The 26,928-nt window shown below is 45.0% G+C and overlaps 1 protein-coding gene across 4 annotated transcripts in view; it reads right to left on the reverse strand.

Annotated features, from left to right (window-relative positions):
* The window catches only part of MBNL3 (muscleblind like splicing regulator 3), a 119,800-nt gene that overhangs the window by 72,240 nt on the left and 20,632 nt on the right, over positions 1 to 26,928 (reverse strand). For all 4 annotated transcript variants that reach the window (XM_045029543.1, XM_045029542.1, XM_045029541.1 and 1 more), the window contains exon 2: positions 7,824 to 8,750. In XM_045029543.1, the coding sequence (XP_044885478.1) occupies positions 7,824 to 7,997 (174 nt within the window). In that variant the 5' untranslated portion in view covers positions 7,998 to 8,750. The remainder of the gene's footprint in view (positions 1 to 7,823; positions 8,751 to 26,928) is intronic.

The following is a 26,928-nucleotide window of genomic DNA, read 5'->3' on the forward strand; positions in this document are numbered from 1 at the left end:
CCTCCCTATGGCCCCTGGGGGCACAGAGGCTCCAAGGGTGCAGGGCCATGTCTGCGTCCTCCCATCTTGGCCCTGCACTTGCCACAAGCGCTAGCTGCCCACATGTGAGCTACTGAGTTGAACCCCATAAGCGGGCACCCTGCCTCCAGGCCACCCCTCCACACAGTGCTGTGCCCACAGGGCACAATCAACCTGCGTTAGGCTCAGAGAGGCTAACTACGGAGTTTAGCCTCTTACATGACTTCGCTGTTGCTCCCGCGAAGAGCAAGATGGCCCTGAAACCAGCCATGTGGGACCTGTCTCAGCCCAGCCGTGATCACAGGAAAGCTGGGTCAGATTTAACAACGCTGCCCCCAGACTCTGTCCTGGGAGGCACTGTGCACACAGATGGGCGGCCACCTTGCGATTCCCAGCCTCACAGCGTCAGGGTCAGCGGGGGCACAACACTCCTCAATGTCTCGTAATGCACTGACAAAGTGAAGACTCCTGAAGACCCGGAGGATGACAGGCAGGGGCTGTCTGCAGTGCAGAACATAATGCAAAAGAAAACCTTCACACTGTGCATGCACAGGAACTCTCTGCCTGTCTCCTCATAGTATACTATGCCCTTGCTTGCTGCCAGGTACCCCAAACCACCTGTCCCGGGAGAATGCAACTCACCAAGCTAAGACAAAACATTCTCAGCTGTGGAAAGAGCCACCACAAACAATGAGCTTGGCCCTCTCTAGAGCAACCCGAAAAACCCATCTGCTTGCTAGAGCTGCCTACCATGAGCAGAGACAAGGAATTACTAACACTTGCAGATAAATAAATCAAGTGAAAAATCCTGGAGCTGCAAAGAGCAGAACTCTATGGACAACCCTAAATAAAACTAAGCTATTGTGTTCACTGCTGCAGTGTTACAGTGAGGCGTGCGTTATGCAGATTAAAAACATAGGATATATACTCTACTCTGCACATCACACACGAGCTACAGAAGTAACTTCTCCCACCACAGTAAACTGTATTCTCCCACCACAGTAAACAACACTCTACTTAATAAGTCATACTACAGAGATTAGTGAACAAGCACTAAAATAAGCATGCCATCTACAGTAGCTTCCTAGTTTTCAGCCTCATCTCCTCGATTGCACTTATGGAAGGTGAATCTGCTGCTAGTTGCAAAGGATAAATACCAGTTTCTGTGTGCTGACAAAATTATGACATTACATACCTTTTTTTATAACAGATTGAATCGTAATGCACAGAACAAAGGTGAGCAGGCCCTAAGAAATGGGTGTTATTTTTAAATCTATTTATTTCCTTAATTTCAACTATGGCACTGTTACAAAAAATACCCAGTAATTACAGATTTCATATATTTTCCTCTCTTTTAGGCTCTGATTCAGCAAAGCAGTTAAGCAAGTGCCATAAGACACCTTAGACATCCAAAAACCTGCCAAAATCTCAACAGAACGCCATTGCAAAATAAATTAATTCCTGGTCAGATACCATCATTCCAACGTTAAGGAAAATGTGCAGTGCATTAGTAACTGCTGTAAAAGAAAAACTTCTCACAAAGGCAATTTATTTCTAAATTGTTTGTCTGGTTTACTTAGAGCTTGCCTACACATGAGAGTTAATTCAGAATAAGACAGGGTGTGACTTTAAATTGGATTAACTATTCCTGATTAACTCCCTGTGTGGACCCACTTATCCCAGAAATAAGAGTGCCTTATTCTGAATTAAGTTATTTCCACTGAAATAAACTCATCTGGAATAAAGCACTCCTATCCCGGAATAAGAATGTCCACACATGGAGTTAATTAGGAACAGCTATTCTGGAATAACTCTCCATGTGGACAAACCCTTAATCACGCTCTCTTTGGCTAAACTTTGAGATATGGTCTAAAATTCACTTACCATCCTTTCCTTTAAAAATGTAAAGAAAATATCCATTTAAAAAAAAGAAAATGGCCATATACTGAGCTCAGCGCTGTTTATGTTATGATTTCATAGGCTTTGAAATCTTAACACAGATCAAACTCAATTCTGGTAGCACAACCGTGTACTTCAGAGGTAACTCCGCTGAAAGTCAGAATAGAAGGGGTTCAAATTTAGTATCAAGCCCATAAGGAACAACCTTGTGTGTCCTCATCTCATAAGTAGATTGAATACATTTGGATAATCAAGATTTCAGACTGCCTGGGGAGATTTTCTATGTAAATATCAGATGTCAAGTGACACCACCCAATTGTTGAAAACAAAGTTTGGATAACTGAGTTTTGAATAATCAAGGCCTTTTCTGTATCACATCCGTTACCAACACATAATTACACATGTGAATGTTTAACAAGCTTGTTTAGTGCTGACCAGCTTAAAAACAACAACAGACAGTAGTAGTTTTATAAAGCCACAGTTTCAAATCTGACCCCCACAAATCCAAATCTGGACATCTGAGATTTTTGGCTTGCTACATTTTGGCATCTAAAACGCTTGGATTTCTTTCTGCACCAAGTAAGCAAACCTGAGATTGCAAATGTTGTTTTCAAACATTAATCTATATTTTGGGCACTCAAATGGTTACAAATGTAAATCAAAGCCTCTTCGAAATGTTGGTCCATATTATATGCACACTTAATTAGTACATTTGTATCTATGAAAGTTCCTTTGCCCAGTCATGTTACATATCAATTTGTGTTTCCAGTAACTCAACAATGTCTTTCTTAACCTCTTTTAAAGATGTACAGAAGCAGCCAAGAACTCAGACTCTAACAATCTGCTGTCAAGGCAATTAAAAAACCAAAAGGCTCACAGTGGTATGGGTTATATGCTTGAATAGTTGAGGAAAGTTAACGGATGAGCACTTATTGGCAGACTGCTATAAAGCCCTGGTACTTCTGGGCAAGTTGGCAAAACCAACTGATCAAGAGTGGCCCCCTGAAAATGCCACTTGTTTAAATATGGTTGTATGTCAAACCTGAGCAAGGAACATGATGAGTCTAACACTTATTTGATCGCTTGTAATGAATTTAAATGGCCTTGTTGCAGATTAACTCCCTTTCCTCAATATTACTGTTTTGTTTCCCTTGAAATGAAAACTACTGTTATTTGATGAATGGCTGTTCATTGCTATCTAGTTTATAGTGGCATAAGTACCTGCTATCCTTTGCTGAAATTTTATTTTCTGTTTCATAGCTTCTTAAACTAATACTTCTCCATGAAACATAACAGATATCACTACGCCTCATGAACCACCAATACACTGGGAGGGCTTTTTTTCCCTCCAGTAAAAGATAAACAGAGTTATCTCAACACTGTACCAAATCAGAGCCCTGAGTCTTTTCTGTCCCATCAATTCTGCTTGCCCAGGGCAATCCTAGTAAAGGGAAAGCACTGGAAATTTGTTCTCCAAAGGTAGCAGTAAGTGGGGTATGATATTCACATCTGAATTCAAATAATCCTCCTCTACTTAACGAACCTGAAGGAGGAAGCACAGTGTGTGTGTGGTGTCCTGGTATACAAGCCAAACATCTGATCAGCTTCAAACAGAACCTTTTCTTCTTTTTATAATCAACTTGCCAGAGAAAGATTTCCTTCTCTTCCCCTCAGTTTCCCTCTCAAATAGCCTGAGTTCCAGGATGGGCGAGATTCAGTCCGGCACCTGGGACCAATTTAGGAACCAAAATTTTGCAACTCTTTGAGGCTCCGAAGAGGTTGCATTGTGATGCATAAGGCACCCACCAGACTCCTGTAAATAAAACTTTCATAACCCACCCATTATGTATCCCATATTACTTGGAGAGAAAATACACCAAGAGAGATGCAGACACACATGCACACAGAAATGTGGAGCAGAGAGCTTGGCATCTCCTTTGACAAGCAAGGCTACATCTGCAACCATATCTGTTTTTACTGTTCGACAGGCATGTAATAATCGAAGAATGCCGAGCTGTAATAATGTTAAGAACACTGTATGTGACCTGGTCAGTGAGGTGATGGGATTGCATACTCGCGTAACAGACATTCCTGTATTAATGTTCTGTTCTAGGGTAAGGGGCTGTGGGAAAAACAAGCAGGGAAACAACACTCTGGATCCAGATAAGCAACCGTGGACAAACCCTGGGGGGCAACTGAAAGACAACGGGGGAACCTATTAGCTTTGAGCACCCTAGATCTTGTCTCTAACAAAGAGACGCAGCTCTTCTGCAATGCTGGGAACAGAGCGATCAAGAGAACATTAAACAGTTAAAAAGCTATTTGGGGGGCGGGAGGAGGGAGCAATTGGCAGGGGCTGCCAGGGGGACAGGGTGGATCTGCAAAGAGCTGGATCCTTCCAGAGAATGGGAAGCCCTAGGCAAAGGCCGCCGAGTGGCTAGACTGTTTATTGCTTTAAGATCTGTTTTCTCTGAAATGCTTTTGTTCTAAATAAATACTGCTGTTTGGTGGCGGCTGTCCTAGCTCCCAGAGGGGACAAACAGCATGTACGCACTGCCAAGAACTCAGGCCTGCTGAGGTGATCTCAGACCAGGCCTAGATGCCAACTGTGAAGGGGAGAACCGCTTGATTCCACCTCAAGTTAGAGATGATGGTGAGAGGCCCAAGACCTGAGGGAGGTGCACCTGAAGAGACCAGGAGGGGTCAGAGTCCAGCACCTGTGATAACCGTTACCTCAGCCCCCACCACACCACACCTCACCTCTCTCGTCTAGTCACCTGCTGACCCTTTTCTTAACTCTGACCGTTCTGGGGCAAGAAACATTTTCTACAGCCCCTCACACAATGGGGCCCAGATCCCCGGAGGCCCAGCGTTGCTACATCTCACAGGATCATCATGAGCCTCAGGAGAGTCGTTGCATTTCTTAAAAAATAAGTTTCCAGCCCTCGCAGCTGTCGAGGAATGCTTGGAAACCTGACCCGAAGGGCTCAAAACCCAGAGAGCAAATCAAACAGACCCCACACTGATTACTGTTTAAAAGCCTCCTGATTTCAAAGCCGATCGCATAATTTTTAGGGGCTGGTGGAGGATTCTGGAATTTGTGGGATTGGTGGCACTTGGAGTATAACATTGCTACCCCTCTCCTGCAGTTTCCTCTCTGTGAGATGAAGTAAACTGGCCCATTGCAATGCAACGGATCCAATCAGAAAAGTCCAGGGAAAACTTCCCACTCAGACTCTGTTCTCCTGCCACTTAAACGGTCTGTACAGACCATGTCCTTCTATATTGAAGACCAGGCTGTAATGAGTGTGTAAATTTATTCATCACCTAATTACACATAACAAAACAGATGAAATACATGCTGAGCAGGCAGCTTAAGCTAGTAGCTGACCACTTTCAACAACAACTTTGATATCTCTTTTCTCTTCCAAACTGGATGTTCCCTGACTCCCCCCCCCACCCCCGCCCATGGTTAATTGCAGCCACGTGCTATTGCCAGTGGGTGGGATTTGAATCTGAGCCAACCAGTGCACATGGGGATCTGCACACTTCATTCCTTGAGTCCAGCTCCGCAGAGAACTGCCTAGGGCAGAAGCCTGGGTGCTTGTCAGGAGCTCCTTACTGACTTGTAACCCACAAAGAGAGGGAAGCATTATGTACTGCACGTCACTTTAGTTAGACCTGCCTGCAAGGCAATTGATGGACGTTAAGTAACAGAGCCAGACTGAGTGGTTAGGCTGTTTGTGGGGCGCTCCAAACTAAAACCTACTTCTGCAGCTCTCTCCCATGGTCCAGTAAGTGATATATTGGACTGTTTACTGTCCTCCTTTTAGCTTACAAGTGAATGTTATACAATTTAAAGTCAACATGTTAATCTCTTTATCCAAAATATTTGTCCCACCATTGGCTGCAGCTCAAAAGATTCAAGGGCACAAGGAACATTAACTTTTTTCTTTGCTGATAAAAATATATTTCAGTCTATCGCTGTTAGCAGGTGAGTAATGTAAATGAACATTTGAATGGTGTTATATAACTAAGGAATCATCTGATGAACTTGGATTAACAAGAACAAAGCTAAATGCAACTTGGATGTCTGAACTTCCTATCAACATGGAACAAACGGGAAAAAGCTAGGAAGGTAAAAACTGTAATAATACGGGTTAGACTGTGTCAAACGGGACCTCAACATGGTCTTATTTTCACTAGTTCACCTAACTATTGTGCCCGAAATTTAAAATAAAGCCAAAGCTTTTCAAGAAAAACTCCACGTTCAATGGGAAATTTTTTAAGATCACAAAACTATCAGATTCTTTCTAGCAATTCAGACAACAGGAAACTTATCCTACTTTAGCACTACAAGCATAAGCTCAGATTTTTCAGAAGTAAGTAGTGATTTTGAGTGTCTCAGTTTTATCTAGGCCCAACTTCAGACACCCTAAAGGGAGATCACTTTTCAGAAAGTGCCCCCTGAAAAATCAGACACCTTTAAAATGTTATGGAGGGGCTGGGATGTTGATGGAGGGAAGGGTATGATGAAGTTGCCTACAATGGTATGCGGCCCCTCCGTGACTGCTGTAAGCAAACATCTTCAATGAGCTGAGATGGGACACGAGAAGGGGAGGGCTCTGAGTTACTACAGAGAATTCTTTCCCAGGTGCCTGACTGCTGGTCTTGCCCACATGCTCAGGGTCTAACTGACTGCTGTATCTGGGGTCAGGAAGGAAATTTTCTCCCAGGTCAGATGGGCAGAGACTCTGGTGGGTTTTTGCCTTCCTCTGCAGCATGGGGCACGGGTCACTTGCTGGTTTAAACTAGAGTAAATGGTGGATTCCCTATAACTTGCAGTCTTTAAATCATGATTTGAGGATGTCAGTAACTCAGCCAGAAATTGAGATGATCATGGTGGTCCCTTCTATGTCTCAGATTAGGCACCTCGGAATTGATGCACTCAAAATCACTAGTCACTTTTGAAAAACCTTGGCTTAGGCTTTCAATGGGTGAATTAGAATAATTTTTCTGTTGTCTCCATTGCTGGAAATAATCTGGTAATTTTGTAAACTTAAAAAAGTTTCCCAATGAACTCTAACTGTGACAAAGAATAAAGCAGCATTTACTTCCTGTGAAATTGAACTCTCAGGAATGATCACTAGCAAAAGATTTAGCTCATTAACTCACATATGATTTGCACACTGTGCATCTTTTCATATCACTTGAAATCTTCTCCTATCCCCAACTTTCTTTAGGCACCACTCTCCAAATATTTTGGCTACCTATCACATATTTGGTGCAGTGTAGCTGCACCCCGGTACAGGCAAATACAGCTGAGACTGATCAATTACTGAAAATGGTGTCTTTATTTAAAAGCATGTTTCAGAGACCTGTTCTGCATTCAAAGCCAGCATTCTCTGGACACAAGTTAAAAGTTTTGCTGTTCTAGGGTGCTCGGTTTTGGATCTCTGCTTTTCTTATTTCACTTTCATTTACGGTCTGTAACTTGAGTTCTCCATTTCAGGCATAGCCATGACCTACAATCTCAAAACGCTCTACATAATGTGCTCTCTCTCTCTGATGTTCGATATTCTGTACATTTGTACCAGATGTCAAAACCGAATACAAAACATAATTGTGGAGGAGTTAAAGTTTTCCCTGTCTTTACCAACACTACTGGTACCTTTCACAGGAAGCTTCCTGATACTTTCAGTGTCTGAATCAGCCTGAATGAAACAATTGTGGGGTGCTAAACATTAGCTAAGCTAGATTTTAGGGGCTATATTCTACACAAACAACATCCTCCCTGCAGAAAAATATTTGTTATACTCATCTCTCACATTCCTCCCACTTGAAATGATTCAGGAAGAGAATGATAGCACAGAGATTAAGCAATGCATGTGTTAGACAGTCCTCACCTTTAGAGAGTCAAAGCAGGCAATAACTCGACCATTTTCCACATGGCAACTCCGTGACGGATGGGCAAACTTGCACTCTGCATCAGATCGAGAACAAGTACCTCTCTGAAATTCTCGACATACTTCTAAAGTCAGCCATTTTGTATCACGAACCAGGGAAACGTTTACAGCCATATTAAAAACAAAAATTAAAATGCAAGCAATCACACCCTTCTTTAGGACAATATTACTGCGGATTTTTTTAAAAAGGGTAAAAAAGTGAATTCAAGTTAAATGTGAAGAAATAACGAACTTGTTGCTTTGGTAAAATTTCTATTCGTCAGCACTTAGGTTTTCATTTAAGTCAAATTGTGTTTGTTTCAACAAGAATTAAACATAAAGCCAATCACAAAATAGAAATCTTATCAGAATAACTGAAAATCAAATGAGAGGCCAGCTCCTAAAAGTGCAATTGTAGAAGTTAAAATATAAGTGTTATATTTTGTGCCACTGCCAAAGTTACTTGAAAATAACTGGCAGACTTTCAAAAGAATTCTGTGCTCTCCAGTTAATGGTTTCAATTATTCTTGCAAAAAGCATATGCGGCTGGCAGCGCTTCTGTTTGCGGAATGGTCTCGGTCCTTGGGCTGAAAACTTTTTTTTCCTTTTATTTCTTGGTTCTAAAAATGACAATTCGCGAGTATTAAAAGGAGCGAAAGGATGTTATCACTCAAAAATATTTGCTACATACTCGGGAAGGAAAAAATGGCTGAGTGAACAGAGTGTAAAAAGGAAAAAAAAGGGGGGGGGGGGATGAGTTGCCGTTAGGGTATGAACTGCAAGCAACGCCAAATTTAAAAAAAAGGGGGGGTGGGGGGGGGGAGAGAGAGGCAGCCTTAGACAGAAATCCAAGCAGCAGTGGCTTCAGGAAAGGCACTTTTCAGCAACCTGTAGGAAAAAGAGAAATAGAATCAGCTAAAACAATCCAATCTCCCCCTTGCCAAACTCTAGCTTTAAGAAACAACTGTGTTCATTTTAACAGGAAATCTGCAGCTACTGACAGTGCGGCATAGTGCAGTCAGCCATTGTAGAGAAAAAGGGCATTTCCCACATGAAGCTGCGCATGGTAAGAGGAAGCAACCAATTAGATTTACTGTTGCAGCAGAAGGTCTGGGCAGCCACCCAATAAAAGAGATTGTTTCATACTGATCTATTCTGGCAGACATTCATTTTTGTGCCCACTGCACAGAAAATGCCTTAGTCTTACATGACGGCCTCTGGTGCATTCGTGATACATCTCTTCGTTTCAAATTTAAGTAGCTTAGCATAGGATTCACTTCATGGGCTGCTCCCAAGATGAGGTTTGGGTTACATACCTGCTCCTGAAATCCAGAGGCTAAGAATCACTAGGAAAGCTAACCTACTGTACACACCAGCTGTTTATTTCTCCCCCTTTAAAGAGAACGGCTGGTGGCTGTGTGCCACAGTGAGAATGCAGCTAGACAGAGAAACAGTAACACACGAGACCAGGGTGGAGTACAGTCACGTAGAATGGTTTTCAGACAAAGACGACTTAAATTGTTGTTCTGTTTTTTAAAGATATTAAAAATCTCCTCCCTAATAGGAAGCTTTCTGGCAGGAAGAGCAGATATTGCTTTCATTGTGTGCAAAGCAGCAAAGCAGAAGGCACTGCCATAGTTCAGCCCTCATACGCACACGGCTCTGCGTCGGTAAGGTGTTTTATTTAACCCACTGTTAACTGGGGAATACATCTCAGCGGTTGACCGTAAGGCTACATGGAAACGAGACTAATTCACAGTCGTGTGCTATAAATCTGGGCTTGACAAAATCAAAAGCAAAACCGACATGGAAACTTGAGCCACATGCACAGAGCAGAAAAAAAATTAACTCATTGTTAACAACTGTGTTTTACTGCACGGCTGAAGGAGATTTCAGTGATTGTCGTTATTCAGTTTCCAGCATCTTCAGCGTGTTGGACAATACCTGATTGTCAGTAACTTTCTATCACTGATTTTCTTTGGGGGGGGGTAACATGTTACGGCATCCCTGGAGTTTTCCACATTTATATTAGAGGCAGCTGACGAAGCCTAATAGGATTAAGTTGGTTGAAGATTTCTGAGATCCACCTCATATTGCAAAACATAAGGGCCCAATCCTAAAAACATACACATGCGTGTAAATTTACTCACATGAGCAAAAGTATGCACATGCATAAGTGTATGCAGGACCGGGACCTCACATTGCAAGAAATGGAAATTTAAATTCTTCCTATATTATAGATATGTTGTCAGAACTCCATTTGTTAGCAATTTATACATTTTAACAGAATTGAAAATGCACTCCAGATGTTTGGAGAAAGCACTGAAGGACAATACTGTCATTATGTTTTTGGTTTTTACACTAAAAAACTAAAATTGTGAAAAGTAAATTGCAAGTATATGCTGAACCTATTAAAGTCACAGATTTACAAGAGAGAGTCATGCAAAAGCACGTGGACTCTTACGCACAGACTTGCATCAGTGGAACAGTCTTTAGTGCCAGAAGGACGTCTCATTTTCAGGTATCAGGCGGAGATCAGAGACGGTGAATGCCAAATTTACCAGACATGATTTAACCTCTGAAGGGGAGGGGGAAGAAAGTAGAACTGGCCCAATGTCTTCTGGGTTTAGTCAGGAACAGGGAGATTGCTGCTAAACTGATTCTGATCTTGTAGGCAGGGCAATTTTGTGTTTGAGTCTGGTTCACTTACGTCCATCCTCCCAACCCTCCTTTACAGGGCATATATAAGAAGTTATGTAGATACATCTCCACAGACAGCTTGGAACAAACTGGGTGCAGCTCCTAAAACGAGCTAGCACAGGTTGAGAATGGGTGGGGATTAGGTGGAACGCTCTTAGGAATTACTCCTAGCAGACTGAAATACAACTTTCTAGTGAACAGGATCATATTCCAAAGCTTTAGACTCCAGTGGAAAGGAGGGTCTGTTTCTCTGAGCCTGAATGCTATGGGCTCAAACCTGTTATATACCCTTAGTGTGGACATGTAACAATTAACTACCATCTGCCAGTTACTGGGCTACTCTCATCCCGAAGAGTCTCAAAGCATGTGACAAACTACGTGCTCTCCCTTTCTCTCTCATAGAGATCTAATATAGAATATTAAAGATGGTTGGCATTTTTCCATTATAATTTTTTTTGTTTTTCCATCAAAAACCAGTTCCAGTACAGAATCAATCTCTCTCTCTCTCACACACACACACACACACACACACAATCCAGCAGTACAATGCCCCCAGACACACCTTGCTGGGGCATCACCTTGTTACTGATTCAGAAAAGCACTGAAGCACATGCTTAACTTTAATTATGCAAGTAGTCTTGTTGAAGTAAAAGATGTTTAAATGCTTTGCTGAACCAGGGCCTAAATCACCCACACTACTTCCTAGGTTTATCTTGAATGAAAGTCCTCCAAGTACAGAACAGGCCCAACCTAGCTTACGCTTGCATGATTTTCCAAGATCACAGCCCAAAGATGTAGGAGTTAGGATTCCCTACAAGTAATCACAGACATAACTTGCCAGTTCTGTCAATGGTTGAATTGTTGCAGACTTCCCCTCCCAAGAATATAGATCCCAATCCATTTTAGCCATATGGCCATGGGGAAAATCTAAAACCTGTGTTCTAACATCACACTGAGAATTTTATACTGGTGCCACGAGACTGAAATAAAACCAAAGGGGAAAGAAAAGTTCAACAAGCCCCACTGCTGACAGTATAAAAGTACAGCCCTTTCCCCATAATTCAATTCTCAGCAGCATACATTTTGCTTACAACAGTTTCCACATTTTTCCGGTTCTGCATATTACCGCATTTTTGGTACTGACTGTTCATTCTCCCACCTATTTCAAATAAGAGGAACACAACTGCAACACCCTTCCCTCCCCCCCCCCCCAAAAAAAGCTCAGTAGAATGAAGTTATAAAGGAGGGTCACCAAATATTGTTTTTGTTAATGTTATGCTTGTGGGAAGTTCAGTAAAGGGGGGTGGGGGGGCTGCCTTCTGAACCGGTCTGGAGCTGCTGCAAAACATGCCAGGTCTGTCTGGCAGAACCTATATCCCGGGCTACTAGATGGAACAATTTAGCCCTGACTTCAATCGAATGTCAGTGCAAAGGCAGGAGCGAAGGGCAAGCAGCAAAGTGATTGCCTTTCCTTCTTCAGCAGAACCACAGAACGGAATGCCTGGCCCAGCTAGGGATCACGACTGGCTGAAATACAGGAGGCGATGGGCTTGCTGTGGAAATCAAAGGCCCAATTTTGCTGCCACTGAAGTCAGTGGGACCAGGATCAGTCCAATGAGTGACAGTCATGTCAAAGACCTCTTTGGCAGGATTAGTATGCACTGGCCATTTGAGGTAATGTAAGGACGGAGAGCAGAGCAGGAACATACTTGCTCCATGGTCGAATTTCTGCTATGTTCCCTGTCAGTGACCCCTTTTCAGTGATCCACACACATACTTCTGATGGATGCCAACTCGTGTGCATGTTTCCTGACAGCAGAGTGCACACAGACAGTAATGTATGTGACAGGGTTGATTCAACCAGCTCCCATGTATCAATGATACTACTTCAAGGGCGGTTCTGCTCTGAAAAACAGCATGGTGGGGATCCTTATTTATTGTATCTCGGTGATTTCCAGGTCACATTTGCTCAGTTTACAAGTAAAAAGCCCTTTTATCCTAACTGCGGGCCCTACAAACCAGGACTGGTGTGATTTCCCCTCAACAGAAAAACACCCACTGGGGGAAAGAAAACACATTAAAGTTTTATGAAATGAAACTCAACACACACACAGTGTGATCCACTGTGCAAGCATATTTAATCCCCGATCTTGTCCAAAATGAATGAACAGCTTTAAGTGAAACACCAGAACATAATAACCGAGTGCCGATTCTACTTTAGAAAGCAAGAGTCATTTACCAACTTAGTGGGTTTTCCCTCAATTAAAGTTTGGACCAAAGCAATCTGAATGGGTTAATCCCACACTTGATGGATTCTGAGCTGGGTGGAGAGGGGAGCAATGCTTTTAAAAATTGACAAAATTCCCAGTTCAGCTGTCCCGTCTTTTGTTGATTTCAGTAAATGGTCACATTGTTGAATCACTGATGTTGTTATTGAAAGTCCAGCTTCCAGCAGAGCTTTTGTATGGCCGTTCTTTTAAATATGTTAAATCTAAATAAATAAGCAGCGATTTTGCCCACTCCCCATTTCCCTCCTGGCTTCTAGACACTTTGGGAATTATATCTGATCATTCTCTACCAGGTATAAACAAGAACTGTGATGCTCTTGGGGCCCTTCCTTTTTAACGTTTTAGAACAGTTACACTTTTCATTCACAGGCTGAAATTAAGAGTTTAACATTTCCAAAACCAACAACTTTCCAATTAAATCTAATGTTCATGTAAATGCTTCACGGGACACAGACACTTTAAATATGGAGGAAAACAACATACAAAAACGCCCTGGATAGTTATTTTCTAGGGGCGGGACACGTAACCTCCCTCACAACCAAACCCAAATCCACTGGAGTTTACACATCCCCCAACAACCTCAATCTGGGTCCTTCCTTTCTCACATACCCTCATCAGTAGGAAAAGCAGTGCAGGTAATATTCTACCTTCCCCTGCACACCTGGACATCCCTCGGAGCCCTCAATGGAAACAGAAGCCAGGGTTTGACCTGGAGAATCTTGTTACTGAAATTATTGACAGTGATGGATGAGAAGGAGAGAATCCAGATTTACACAGATTCCAGAGAGAGATGGTAGTCTGGACATTTGTAGGGGGAAACCTTCCTCTTTATTTGTCAACTGACATATTTGATTTGGGGTCCCTGAGACACAATGAACCTAGACCCCAATGGCGCCATTTTTACAGAGTCACTTCTCAGGGAAGTGAGCTTTGCCCCAGACTAAAATACATGGCAAGCCAAGTCTCTTCTCCACTGGATCACAGAATATTATGGCTGTGCATCAGTGGTTCTAAACCTAGGGTCCACAGACTCCTGGGGGTCTGCAGATCAGGTCTATGGGGTCTGGGAAAGACCTAGACTGAAAACTGACTGAACAGAATTCAATAGATACAGATAATAGTTTTCCAAAGGGGTCCACAGCTCCATTGAAAATTTTGTAGTGGTCCACAAATGAAAAAAGGTTGAGAACTACAGGCTAGATGAGGTGGCTTCTAGCCCTACATGTCTATGAGGCTTTAAAGCCCCACACTGGGGAAGAGTCTGAAGCAGTATCAATGGACACCAATGAAAAGAAGCCACACAAAAAGGGAAGGGAAATCTGTGGCCTTTAATTGTGAAGGGCCAATTCAGCACAGCAGTAAAGCATATGCTCCAACGTTTTGCTGAATTGGGACCTAGGCTCCCTCCAGTTCTCATGTATACAAAATTCCCATAGTCTCTAGTGGGGCTGCAATACCAACTGTTAGCACGCAGGAGCACTGCACCAGCAATTAACAGCATTTGCTCCTGTGCTTAGTATAGAAGAATGCCGATGGTTGGCCTTTTCATAGCGCCTACTCTTTGTCCACGTACAGGAGGGGCTGCAGGCCCCCATCCCAAGGAGGTCAATTTATTTTCCATCAACTTCCAGAGATTTTTTTCCTTTTAAATCAGAAAATCTATTTGCACACCAGCCTTTATTCTGTTAAAGCAAACACTTTAAGGGCTCGACAGACACTTGGAATATTTCCTTTACGAACATTCTGTACCTGGATACTTTCTCCCTCAGGGAAGAGTTTACTTAATTTAAGGAGTAGACCTTAGCAGCTAGAAAGAAATAAAAACCTCTTTTGTTCTTCAGCTCAGCTATCCATAAAAAGGAACAGATTTGCAATTTCTCTTCCCTGGACATGCTTGGAAGGTGTTCGTTCAGGGTCTAATCGCAGATGTTGGGGCTATGAATCACCACAGATCATACTACGTGCCAGAGTCAAATCTAGCCCCCAGCTTTCAGCATGCTAAAAACAGGCCAAGTAAGAGAAAGAAAACACTGCAGCAGAAAAAGCCTCATTAGTGGGATATAGGCCTATTTACACATGTGCTCACCTAAACGGTGTGTGCCACACAGGCATTTGGATGTGCAAACTCCACATCTGAGTGTGCAAACAGCTACTAAAGCAGAGATGGGCAAACTACAGCCCGTGGGACCGTCCTGCCCGGCCTCTGAGCTCCTGGCCCTGGAGGCTCACCCCCTGCCCCTCCCCTGCTGTCTCCCCTCCCCTGCAGCCTCAGCTCACCCCGCTGCCGGCGCAAGGCTCTGGGCGGTGGGGCTGCAAGCTCCTGGGGCAGCGCAGCTGCAGAGCCGTGGCCTGACCCGGTGCTCTGTGCTGCGCAGTGGCATGGCTGGCTCCAGCCGCCTGTTCTGGGCGGCACGGCTGTAGCGCCACCAGCACTCCAGGCAGCGCGGTAAGGGGCCGGGGGGGGGGTTGGATAGAGGGCAGGGGAGTTCGGGGTGGTGGTCAGGGGGTGTGGGTGTGGATAGGGGGCAGGGCAGCTAGAGGGCGGGGAACAGGGGGGTTGAATGGGGTACGGGTCCCGGGGGAGGGGGGGCAGTCAGGAAGAAAAGGAGGGGTCGGATGGGATGGCAGAGGGCAGTCAGGGGACAGGGAGCAGGTAGGGTAGGAGTCCCAGGGAGCCGTCAGGGGCCAAGAAGCAGGAGGGTTCGGATAGGGGGCGGGGCCCAGGCCACACCTGACTGTTTGGGGAGGCACCAGCCCTCCATACAATTTTAGAAACCCGGTGCGGCCCTCAGGCCAAAAAGTTTGCCCGCCCCTGTACTACAGCATAGTGTTGCCTGTTCTGCATGCACACTTGTGCCTCCAATTTAGGTAGCCACTTTCAAAAATGTGGGTCACCTGGGCATGAACTTTTTGTACATAGCAACAAAGGGAAAGTATTTCCTCAGAGCAAAAGGACAAAGCTCCATATTGCATCATGCATTTCAGAAACTACTGAATAAAGGCCAGGCTAAAGCGCCATATACCTGCAGCACTCTGGCATGCACCCCAGGGACTGGGACCACCACAGGGGCTCTACGCTGAAGCCCTGGCGAAGTTGGAGACACAAGGCACGGCTCAGATATCACTCACCCACATGCCCTCCTTCGGATTATAGTGGTTCTGACATGATCAAAGGAGACCTTACGGTCCTCCTCAGAGGGAACGGCGGCAGCTGCACAACCTAAAGATGGATGGAGAGAGATTCCAACACAGATGAGGAAAAAAACCCTGGCGAATTTTATTTCTCCCTTTACAGAAAATGAAAATATTTTGGATCCGTTTCCAACCTGCAGTAAACAGCCACAGTGACATGACAGCGCAGGATGCAGCCCACAAAATCTATCCTGTATCGTCATGTTGCTGTAGCTGTTTACTGCGGAGTAGAAGTGAATCCTGAGTATTTGCAACTCTGTAAGGAGGTGGGGAGGGGTGTGTGTGTAAAAGTTGGACAGGTCTTTTTTGCTTCTGAAATCCATAACTCCATACTGCAGCCTGTGATCCAATGGCCTGGCCAGACGCGGCGTTCGCAGCTTGTCCCGCACCATGCTCATCCTCCTGCCTAGAAATGCTCAGTACATTAGTTCAGAAATGACCTTCCCCCCACAGGCCCAAAGAAATGAATCTTCTCTGAAATATGTTCACAGACACAAGAGCAGCAGCTGGTGAGCATTAGCTGATATTTTAAATAATATATTACAGAAATGTTGCTATTTGATAACTTATATATATATTTATATTGTGTGTATATATATGTAATTTTAACAAACAAGAGCACAGAATCCGCTGGAGTACTGGATCCACTATTGGGTCCTATGCAGAGGATGTCACTGCAGCTCTTTAGGCTGTTTTTTGACAGAATTTCCAGTTTGTTAAATAGGTTTATTACGAGAAAGAAAAAACAGACCAATGTTTTCATTCTTTCCCCTTTAGGGTTTCCTGCAGTCAACTACTTTGACAGGACTTCAAAGGGTGCAGGATTCTGAGGGCTTCCTTGACACCCAACCTAATGCTCCAGTTCCCTCCTCACATGAGGAGCCGTCACCCACAGTGGGGTTATTCACTCTAGTCAGGGCTATTTGTTGGAGGACAGATTTGCTGATCAGACAACTAAACCGTCCCACAATCGCTCCCACTAGCTGGAAGGAACCCACAGGTGTAGGATCCCCACTATGAGTGCCCACATGCTTTGTGTAGTAGGTTTGCTCCACAAAGTCTGGGCTTCCTGGGAGAGCAGTAGGCATAAGTGCCAGTGTGGCTATCCAAGTGCAGGATTCCCCTCCTCTGCCCATGGAAGCAGCTGCCAAAGCCCCCCTCACCACACCTGCTTCTTGGGGGTGGGAAGGACCTGACCTCCATACCCCCGCATGTTGCATCCCATTCCATTTCATCATTCCCCTGCGCAGTGTGTCTCAGGCATACAACTCAGACTGTTTAAATAAACTCACATAAGGGATGAGAAAAACCAACGCCCACCCCCCCACAATCCCAGGAAATAGGATCAAGTGGATGTACCCCACATAATCTATCTGATTATCCCTGCTCAGTGCTTGAGCATAGCGAGAAAACCCCCACAGTCCTTGCTCATACAGTGTGTGTTTGTGGGGAATTCCTTTAACATGCTTCTATGGCAGCAGAAAGGATTTCAGAGAAAGATCAGGCTTAATGATTCACAGCAGAGACTACTGAAACAGGCGAATGGGAGGACTGAGATCTCTTTGCAGCTGACCCTGCAGGAGGGAGAATATCTTTAAGCTATTGGGAGGAGGAGGATATTTGAGGGCAAACAAAGATTTCAAAGATCTTGAAATCTTGACTTTGTCCTGTCATTGTCCCTCTGCCCAAGACCACAGAAGCTCCTGCATCCAAGCTGCAGTGTCCGAAATGGGAAGGGGGTCTGGGTGAATTGGAAGCAGGCCCGGGAAGAACCATTTCCCGTAGCAGCATCTCTCCTCAGAGCTGTGGGATTGCCCTGCAGATTTTGACATTCAGTTTGGCAACATCAACCCCCGCAGCTGTCCCCTCGGTGCACTGAAATTCCTCTCCTGGGGCTGCCGCTGGAAGCATGCTGCAGAGTACCTGAGTTCCACCGGGAGCTGTGCTGAGCCCTCGAACAAAGGACCCTGCTCTCATGACATCGGTGGGGTTAGTGGCTCTCCTCCCTTGGCTGATGGAATGGTTTGACAAAAACAGAGCCTGTTCAAGTGGACATGCACCTAGCTGGCCCCAGTGTGGGCTTTCCCCAACTAGGAAACAGGTGTGGCGTTCAGGAAACGAACCTTTCAAGAACAGCTGAGCCAAACTGATCCCCACTTCCAATGTATTTGCCTTCAACTGATCTACAACAGTGATGAATTTAACCCATCATGTCTATACTGTTGTGCATCTACTGAAAATGTCCACACAGACACTGCAGTTTGTTTGCCACACAAAAGTTACCTAATAATGAACAACTGTACACATTCCCTTCAGAGGAGGAGAGAGGGATTTGGAAACTGTTTTGAATTCTTTCTTGGCTGGAAGAATTCAGAGAAAAATTAAAAATAGTTTTTCTCTTCAACATTCTTTGTATTGAGATTTTGGATAAGTAATAAGCAACTTGGCAGCAAACCAGCTGGTACAGACACATAACACCAGCATACAACGCTGCTGTCCCAGAGCCATTTCTCTGGTCCAGACAGTAACTGTCCCTGTCTCATAGGGCACGTCTCCTTGCTATGGCTATACTTGCACTTGCCGCGGCAGCGCTTTGAAGCGCTAAGTGTAGTCAAAGCGCCAGCGCAGGGAGAGAGCTCTCCCAGCGCTGTCCGTACTCCACCTCCCTGTGGGGAATAACGGACAGCGCTGGGAGCCGCGCTCCCAGCGCTGGGGCTTTGACCACACTGGCGCTTTGCAGCGCCGCAATTTGCAGCGCTGGAGAGGGTGTGTTTTCACACCCTGCTGCAGCGCTGCAAATTTGCAAGTGTAGCCATGGCCAAAGTCTTTATGCCACATTCAAATCCATCCTAGGTAGTGGATGTGTTAAAAGTGAGGAGTCATGCACAATAACTGAAAGAGCCACTCTATAACGCTCCATGGGATATGCAGAAAACCAAAGCACCCAGAGGGACAAAAAAAGCCATATTTGTGGGAGAATTCAGGACTCGAAACGGGAGGCACTGACTGAAACTACCTCACCCCAGTCCCATAATACCCCCCGGAAGGTGCAAAGCAAATTCTGGGGTGGGCTTTTGCGACAGAGGGAAAATAAATCCCCTACAGTAAAAAAAAAAGTCCAAAATTTGTTTTAAACTTTCCAAATTAAACAAACAAAGGCACCAGGCAGATCCAAACCTCACAATTAATCAGAGCGCTAACACCACATACCTATTGGTGAGTACAGAAGGTCAGTGGCCTGGAGCAGCACAGCCTGGCAGCCAACTTCCCCTGCTCTGGAGCATAGGGAGATCTCTCCTGATGCCAGCAAGGTTGGGAAAATAACTGCCACGCCCAAGATGCCATGACCAGACTTCATCTCGTTGTTCTTAATTCTTGCCAATTAACAGGTTGGTATATGGAAACATCAACTTAATTTGCTAATTCTCAGTGACAAAGAAATGACCAAGTCTTCCATCTACCATAAATCCAGAGTAACTCCACTGACAGCCCCCGAGCCTGAACGACTTAAGCACGTGGAAAACTTGACATACACAAGTAGTCCCAGGGAGGCTCGTTGGGTGCGATGGATAGCCTAGTGGCTAGATACCGAACTAAGGGTATGTCTACACTACTCTCCAGATCAGCGGGCAGCAATCGATCCAGCAGGGATCGATTTATCGCATCTAGACATGATAAATCAATCCCCGAGCGCTCTCCCATCCACTCCTGTACTCCAGCGCCACGAGAGGTGCAGGCAGAGTCGATGGGGGAGCGGCAGCAGTCGACTCACCGCGGTGAAGACACCACGGTAAGTCAATCTAAGTACATCGACTTCAGCTACATTATTCACGTAGGTGAAGTTGTGTAACTTAGATCAAGCGCCTTCCCCAGTGTAGACCAGGGCTAAGACTCAAGAAGCCTGGGTTCAATACCTGGCTCCTGCGTGATCATAGGCAAGTCACTTAGTCTACTCGGAGTCTCAGTTCTGTAAAATGGGATAATATTCCCCCCTCTCCCTAAGCTGCTGGGAGGATAAAATCCTGAGAGACACTCAATGCTATATAAGCCCCACAGAGCTGTCCTTCTTTCATACCCCACAGTTATTACAATTTTAGGTGAGACACAGAAACACACACATTTGCCTTCCAACCCAATCATTGATTCAACAGCCTCCAACAGGAAAGCCAGGCCCAACAATTCATTCTCGCTTCAACAGTCAAACACCTGCCCCCGCTGAAGGGAAGTGATGCTGTGATATGGGCAAGGGAATGGCTCTGAACTAAGAAAAGCTGTTACAGCTTCAATGCCAGTTCCAGAACCACGCTTCTCGTGCCAAACGTGACACACTCTGCCGGTCGCACTGTTGCTGTCTGAGTCACATGGCCGGGGAGGCAGCATGAAGCCGTACACTGAAAAGGGAAATCAAGGCGGTCTAGCTCAAGGCATTTCATAAAACCAGCCGACGCAATAGTTCAGCCTCTTCAGCTTCCATGTGCTTTCTGACACACCCAGCAGATCATTACTTGTTATTCTACAGCTGTCCACCAGGTGTATGCAAATTTCCAGAGACTGAAAATCCTTCGTGTTCCCTCTAATGCCTTTCAATCATACATGGATATCAACTAAAATCTCCAGATCTTCAATTTTCTTCTTGTCTTCCTGCAATTGTAACGTGAAGGTTTCCAAACTTCCTCTCCATGGATGCCAGGGTGACCAGAATTTCTTCCAATTTCCCATTTATGCTTTTTCAACGTCAGAAAAAAATGGACTTTCTGCATGTCGACCGTCAAAACAGTCAAACCAGCAGGCTGAAACGTTAGGCTCCCAGCCGTGCAAATGCAAATCAACGGTGCCCTTCCCATGATTCCCTTCTCCCCCATTCCCATGCCCCTTTTTCCGATACGTTTTAGGCAATTGCATGGGTGCAAATCCATATTAGACTAGTTCATCAAAATTAACTCAACAAAGCCAGTGTTAAAGCGTGGACCAAAAATAGAAAAACCACCTGAAAATGATCAGACAGCATGTCACTGGAAGATGTCTGGCTCCTTAACTGCCCACAGGACTATGCCTCGCGGTTAGAGCAGGAGGCCGGGAGCCAGGAATCCTGGATTCTCCTCCTGGTTCTTCTCTTACTCATCTCTAAAATGGGTTTGCGAATACTTACATGCCTGCCCTAGGTGCCGAGAGGCCTTACTATGTTTTTGATGTGCTTTGGATCCTTGCATGAAAGGCACGTTTCTAACAGAAGTGTTTTCTATTATCATACTGAGGACTCTCTCGCTGTCTCTCCACTTCTCCTTCCTCACTCCCCGGTTGTTGTCCCTGACTATTCTGCACTTCGAAGCTGTATGTGTGTGTGTGTGTATTATATATATATATATATATATACACATACACACACACACACACACACACACCGGTATATACTTTTTGGAGGGGTGGAATCTGGGCAGGGCAGGAGGCGGCTGATGATCTGTAAATTGGCTGCAGTTTGGAATGTTGGAAGCAGGCCTGGGGGAGAGGGGATTGTGAGCAGACTGCAGGTGAAGCAATCAAAGGGCTATGACAGATGTAATTTATGACACAGATCAGCCATGTATCACCTGGATACCATGACCATGTATGTGGGGTATACACATGCACACACAGAATCCTAAACAATTATTTAGCTGGGAGTCTGAAAAATGCTATTATTCTGATAACCCAGGTTACTCAGTATATTGCTACTTAAACTATTATAAAAGCTATTTATTTATATGAAGAGGGAAAGAATCAAGAAAGATATAAAGTAAATTGTTTGAAATTCTGCTAAGTGTGAAGGCCAAATTACTTACTAATGTGTAGAGAACACACACACACACACTACAAATTCTGTAGTGGAAACTTGGCTTCTTACAATTGCCTGCAATGTAGATGTATGTTTTTTTCCAGAGGAAGTCTCATGCTCTTGTTTTGATTTCAGTGCTAAGAGGGGGTTCAGTGTAAATGTCTGCTGGGAAACTAACGAATCTCAATAACAGAGTACAATAATTGGGGGACACTTGACTGAATGTTAGTTTTAGAATAAGAATGCTATTTAAAAGTGGGATCCAGAAGAAGTAATGGGTATAGGCACATTTTAGCATGTGCAACTGTGTTTGAAAGGTTGGTCCTGTAAGTTTATTTTCAACAACAATGAACTTCTGAGTGAAATCATCAGCTAAAGAGTCAAAGGTCCAACACAAAGAACAGTAAAGTGGTACCTGGGGAAAGACTAAATGGCAGATATAACAACAGCCATAGGGATTATACTAGAAATTGGGTGGCTATTAGCCAAAAGATCAAAAGGCGGACAGGGGAGAGGGGGTGTTTAAGCTCCAAAATGTAGGGGTCCTGTATTATTTAAACAAAAAATAAAGTATCCGACACACCATAATGGAGTAACTTAAAATGGCATGAAAGACAGTGTTATGCACTCTTACAATAAAAAAGAAGGTATTTTAATCACTAGGGAGTGATATATACATTGTGTTTCAGCATGACAGGGATTGACACCTTGTATTTCTCTGTGTCAGAGGCAGTGTTGGAGCAGGATATTTAGCCAACACTGCACTGGCAGCGGTACAGTGGTAAGAGCGTTGCTGGGGCAGACGGGTATGGCAGCGTGGGGTCGACTACCCCCAAAGGCAGATGTTTCATGGAATGCCTGCGAGAGCATTTGGGAGCTGGGCCTGGAAAAAGCCGAGTGTGATCGCAGGGCATTCCTCAAGGAGAAGCTGGAGGTGACTGTGGAAGAGAAACACCAAGAAGCTGTGTTTGGTGTGGTGGAGGTCAGGAGGCCTGGCCCAGAACGCATGCTCTTTTTGATTCTCAACGCTGGCAGCTGGAGAGCTGCTAGGATGATGTGCTGATTACAGCGGCAACTGTAAGGGCAATTTCATTCAACAATCTGCAACCTCTTCATTAAACATTGGTGGGTTTAAAAAATGGAATCTCATGAGTCCTCTGTCAGGTAGATCAATTATTAATATACAAACCTGACCAGTGGATGTGCAGGTAGCGAGACGTTAAATGGAAAGGTGGGAATATTCCATAGGGGCCCCGTCGCCCAGTCACTGCTGCTAATCATTGGACAACACTCTCTCCCTTCTTGAACCCAATCCTGCCCTTATGGTTAGTAGCTTTCAGGGACCGGGGAAGTCTCTGCTTTTGTGGACTAATGAGAATTCCATTTCCAATAGCACAGGCCGCTGTCATGAGTAAAGGTTGCAAAAATAAGGAAAGCAAACTGGAGAAGGGACCACACCTGGATTCCATTGACTTCCATGGGACTTAAAGACAGGCTTAAAGTGCTTTACTGAGACAGGGCCTTAGGAAGGAGCAGCCAGTGATGTGGTAGTGAACAGGGTTGAGCCCCTGGCTAGTCTAAATAAAGGCTGTCTGTCAAATGGCAGTGAGACACCCCGCCCCTCCCCCCCAATGAGAGAGCGAGAAACAATTGATCAGAATGAGATTGGGAGGATGTGGAAAGAAAAAGAACAGAACAAAGGAAAATCCCTGTGGAGAAAGCGGGGGGGGGGGGGGGTAAGCGAAATGAGAAGGGGAAGGACAATGGGTGTGTGGGGGGAATCCCTTCCTAACAGAGTAAGCAAGCTATGATCTATTCCCCGGCACCAGCAGATCTGATTGGCACCAAAGTGAGAGAGACGACAGCTTAAAGCCGTTCCTGGGGGCAGATCTCAGCGGGAGACAAATTGTCATAGCTCCATTGCTTCAGGATCTGTCCCTAAGATGAAAACACGAACCCAACCCCACCGAATAAAACAGCCGTATAAAGGATAAAGAACACAATGAACTAAGTCGAGCTGTGTTTCACAGGTTAATAAACAGCAGGAAGCAAGCTGTTCCAGGCACTAGATTCAGGAAGAACAGCCCTGGCACACTGCTCTCTTGACCCAAGACCATACACTGTGGTAGTAACATGGCCGTTATGGCAGGAGGGGCCGTACGGAAGTGACTCAGAGCATGTGTCTGCTAAAGGCGGGCTGGCAAGGAACTTCCCCTTATGTTAGGAAGAGTCCTCGGACACGGGCAGGGAGGTGGGGCAGCTCTAGCGAGAAGATCTGGGGCAGTAAAGATGGCCTTCTGCACAGCGAGCAGCCTGGCTGGCGTGACAGCAGAATGGGGTTAGGAGATTGTTAATACAGGGGTGGGGCCGGAGGTTCAGATTAGGGAATTTCAGGGAACAGAAGCAACTGAACAAACAGCTGCAAGCTCTTCCTCTGTTTTTCTCATTATTTCGTCCCTAGATGTGGCGAAGGATTGCGCAACACTCACTGAGGCTGGGGTGGGAGAGTACTGGGGAGGGACAGCCATCATCCCACCCCTCTTGAAGGATATCTGCTCAGGAGTTAATACAGTGTAGTGCCGAGCTCACCCCTGATGGCGTGTGCTATAAATTGTTGGGGGTCCAGGGCACAGCGGGCTGAAATTCAGAATGGGCGGGAGGTCTCTGGGAAGGGAAAGAGGAGCCTTCTCTACAGAAAAATCTAAATCAGAGAGGTCTGGCTGATGCAGGTCAGGGTTCACTCTTCAACCTACGGTGTTCTGGAGGGTCATGCTCCAACAGCACCCAGGGAAAAAATCCCCCGCTTTGGGGCAGGATGGAGGTACCCCAGAGGCAAGAAGCAGAAATGAACAGGTACAAATATCAGCTGTTCAAAAGACAGGGGCAGGATGACTAGGGAACCCACATTTTCGCTGTCTGTTTATACTGTAATTTTTGCCTCCTTTGGTGCTTTGGAAGTTCCTAAAAAAATCACTTGGTTTATTGGGACTGTGGTTGCACACGCCAGGGAAAGAGGATGTCTCTACAGCAATGACAGCACAAAAGTGACAAAAAGTCCTTCTTGGAACAGCCTCATTCATTGTTTGCATCTTGCAGTCCCTCCCTGCACGTAACCCCTGTTGGAAAAGCGGCTTACTGAGAAGCTGCTTTGCACTACCAAGTGCAGCCTGGAGAACAGACAGGAAACGATACCCGTTCTGTTTACATCTGGACAAGGTGTGAATTGGGTCGAAAGTCCTTTCCAAGGTACCTTGAAAAAACACATGGCAGACACTCCCTACCAAACAGTTTCATTTTTGAAAGGCCAGCCTAGGTTTAGGGCTCACACAGATGTAATTTACAATTAGGCAGCAATGATCAAGAGCTGCACAGGGCGTTTCTTAGGGATTAATGACCAACTGGGAGGAGTTACACTAAGGACCATTAACCCAACTAACATGGAATCCTCAGCGCAAACTCCACACTGTGTTGCTGTTTGCTGTTACTATTATAAACTGAACTGCAGAGATATTTCTAAATATACATTTTTCAGGGTTCCAGGAGCCATACAATGACCTCAGCATCACAGGCCATTATGTCCCATGCACAGCACATTTTTAAGAAATTAATCCGTGGAACACTGGCTACTGGGCAGAGTTAGTCTATTCATTTTATAAGCCTTGTGGTATCATGCAGAGGGTTAGTATACAATTCTTATTCTGCCCCCATGCTAAAGACCCAATGCGCATAGTAAAGCCTGGGTCTGCCCCCTATTCTGAGTCACAACCACTGAGGGATAAAGCAGATAGATATGCTAAGGCTTTTATCGTCAGGTTTTCTCCTTATTTTATCTTTTTTATTTCCTTCAGCTCATCACCTGCAAAGAAACCCCTGACACCCTAACTGCTCTATGAAGCAAAGGGCCCACTCCCTACTCTGTGTGTGGTTTGCTATGGACTGTTTTGCACTGCACCTAAAGGCCTGATCCCTCACCCATGGATCTCAGTTGACTTCAGTGGATTTCAGATTGGGCCCGTAAACTGTAAGCTCTTCTGGGCAGGGACCCAGAGCTGCCCACCACTGTGGCAGGATGGTAGGTTCCTATTTCAGCGTGGATTCTGGACATCAGTGGGCCAGCAATTCACCCCAAGTTCTATGTGCCTCTATAGAACTAACGTGCAGAAAGCTGTGGTGCAGGGACAGAGCAGTTCTGCCTTCTTCTAAACCTATATTAAAGGCCAGCTGGACTCTGCAGAAGCAGCTGATAAAAGAGGTGGAACCGTGAAGATGAAAGGGATATAAACTACTGAATGCTTGGGTGACTCTGACTATATTTGATATTATGCCAATGGGAGTTCAGAGTCAAATGTTTACCAAGCTCTTTAATTGCCACTCTGTATGTTAAGAATTGTATTGACTATGTGTCTTTACTTTTATTGACTAATTGGATGCCACTGAAACAGGGAGGTGGTTTGTAATACATATTTTTAACCCCCTTGGTGCGTATTTTGTGGGGATGCGGTCTGTGCTTCTGAACAGCTGGGGTGGATTTTGATGCACATCTCCCTCCTTGCCCCAAGGAGACAGGATTACAAACGAGGGGCACTGCAACACTCAGGGCACCTTTGGTATAATTTAAACAGATGCACCTGGATGGGGTCTACAAAGGCCGTCGGGCCTATTGTGTATGGTTCTATTGGTGGGTTTACTCCCACTCCATGCAGATGTTCAACAGTAAAGCACCAAGATTCTGAAGATTTCCTCCAGTTTTGGAGACAGGGTGCCTGTCATTCTTCTCTTACTGTGCTAAGAATTGCTTTCATGAGCTGTTCCTTTTCTCTTTACTACTGCGGTGCTCTTGAGAGCGGGGCGGGGGTCGTGTTGGGGCCTTGGGGTTCTTTGTTTTTGCATCACCTTCTGCATGCCATTTCCTTAACACTCGATTTAATACTGCATGGACCAGAGCTATTAGAAATCCGAGTATTGTTCAAAAGTCAGTTTCACCCCCCTCCAGAACTGACCTACGCCCTGCTTTTCCATTGCCCATTTTAATAACATTTGGCATTTTGCATCCGTTGACGATGTTTTCTATCCA

Source organism: Mauremys mutica, chromosome 9 (genome assembly GCF_020497125.1).
Source record: "Mauremys mutica isolate MM-2020 ecotype Southern chromosome 9, ASM2049712v1, whole genome shotgun sequence".
Classification (NCBI taxonomy): Eukaryota; Metazoa; Chordata; order Testudines; family Geoemydidae; genus Mauremys; species Mauremys mutica.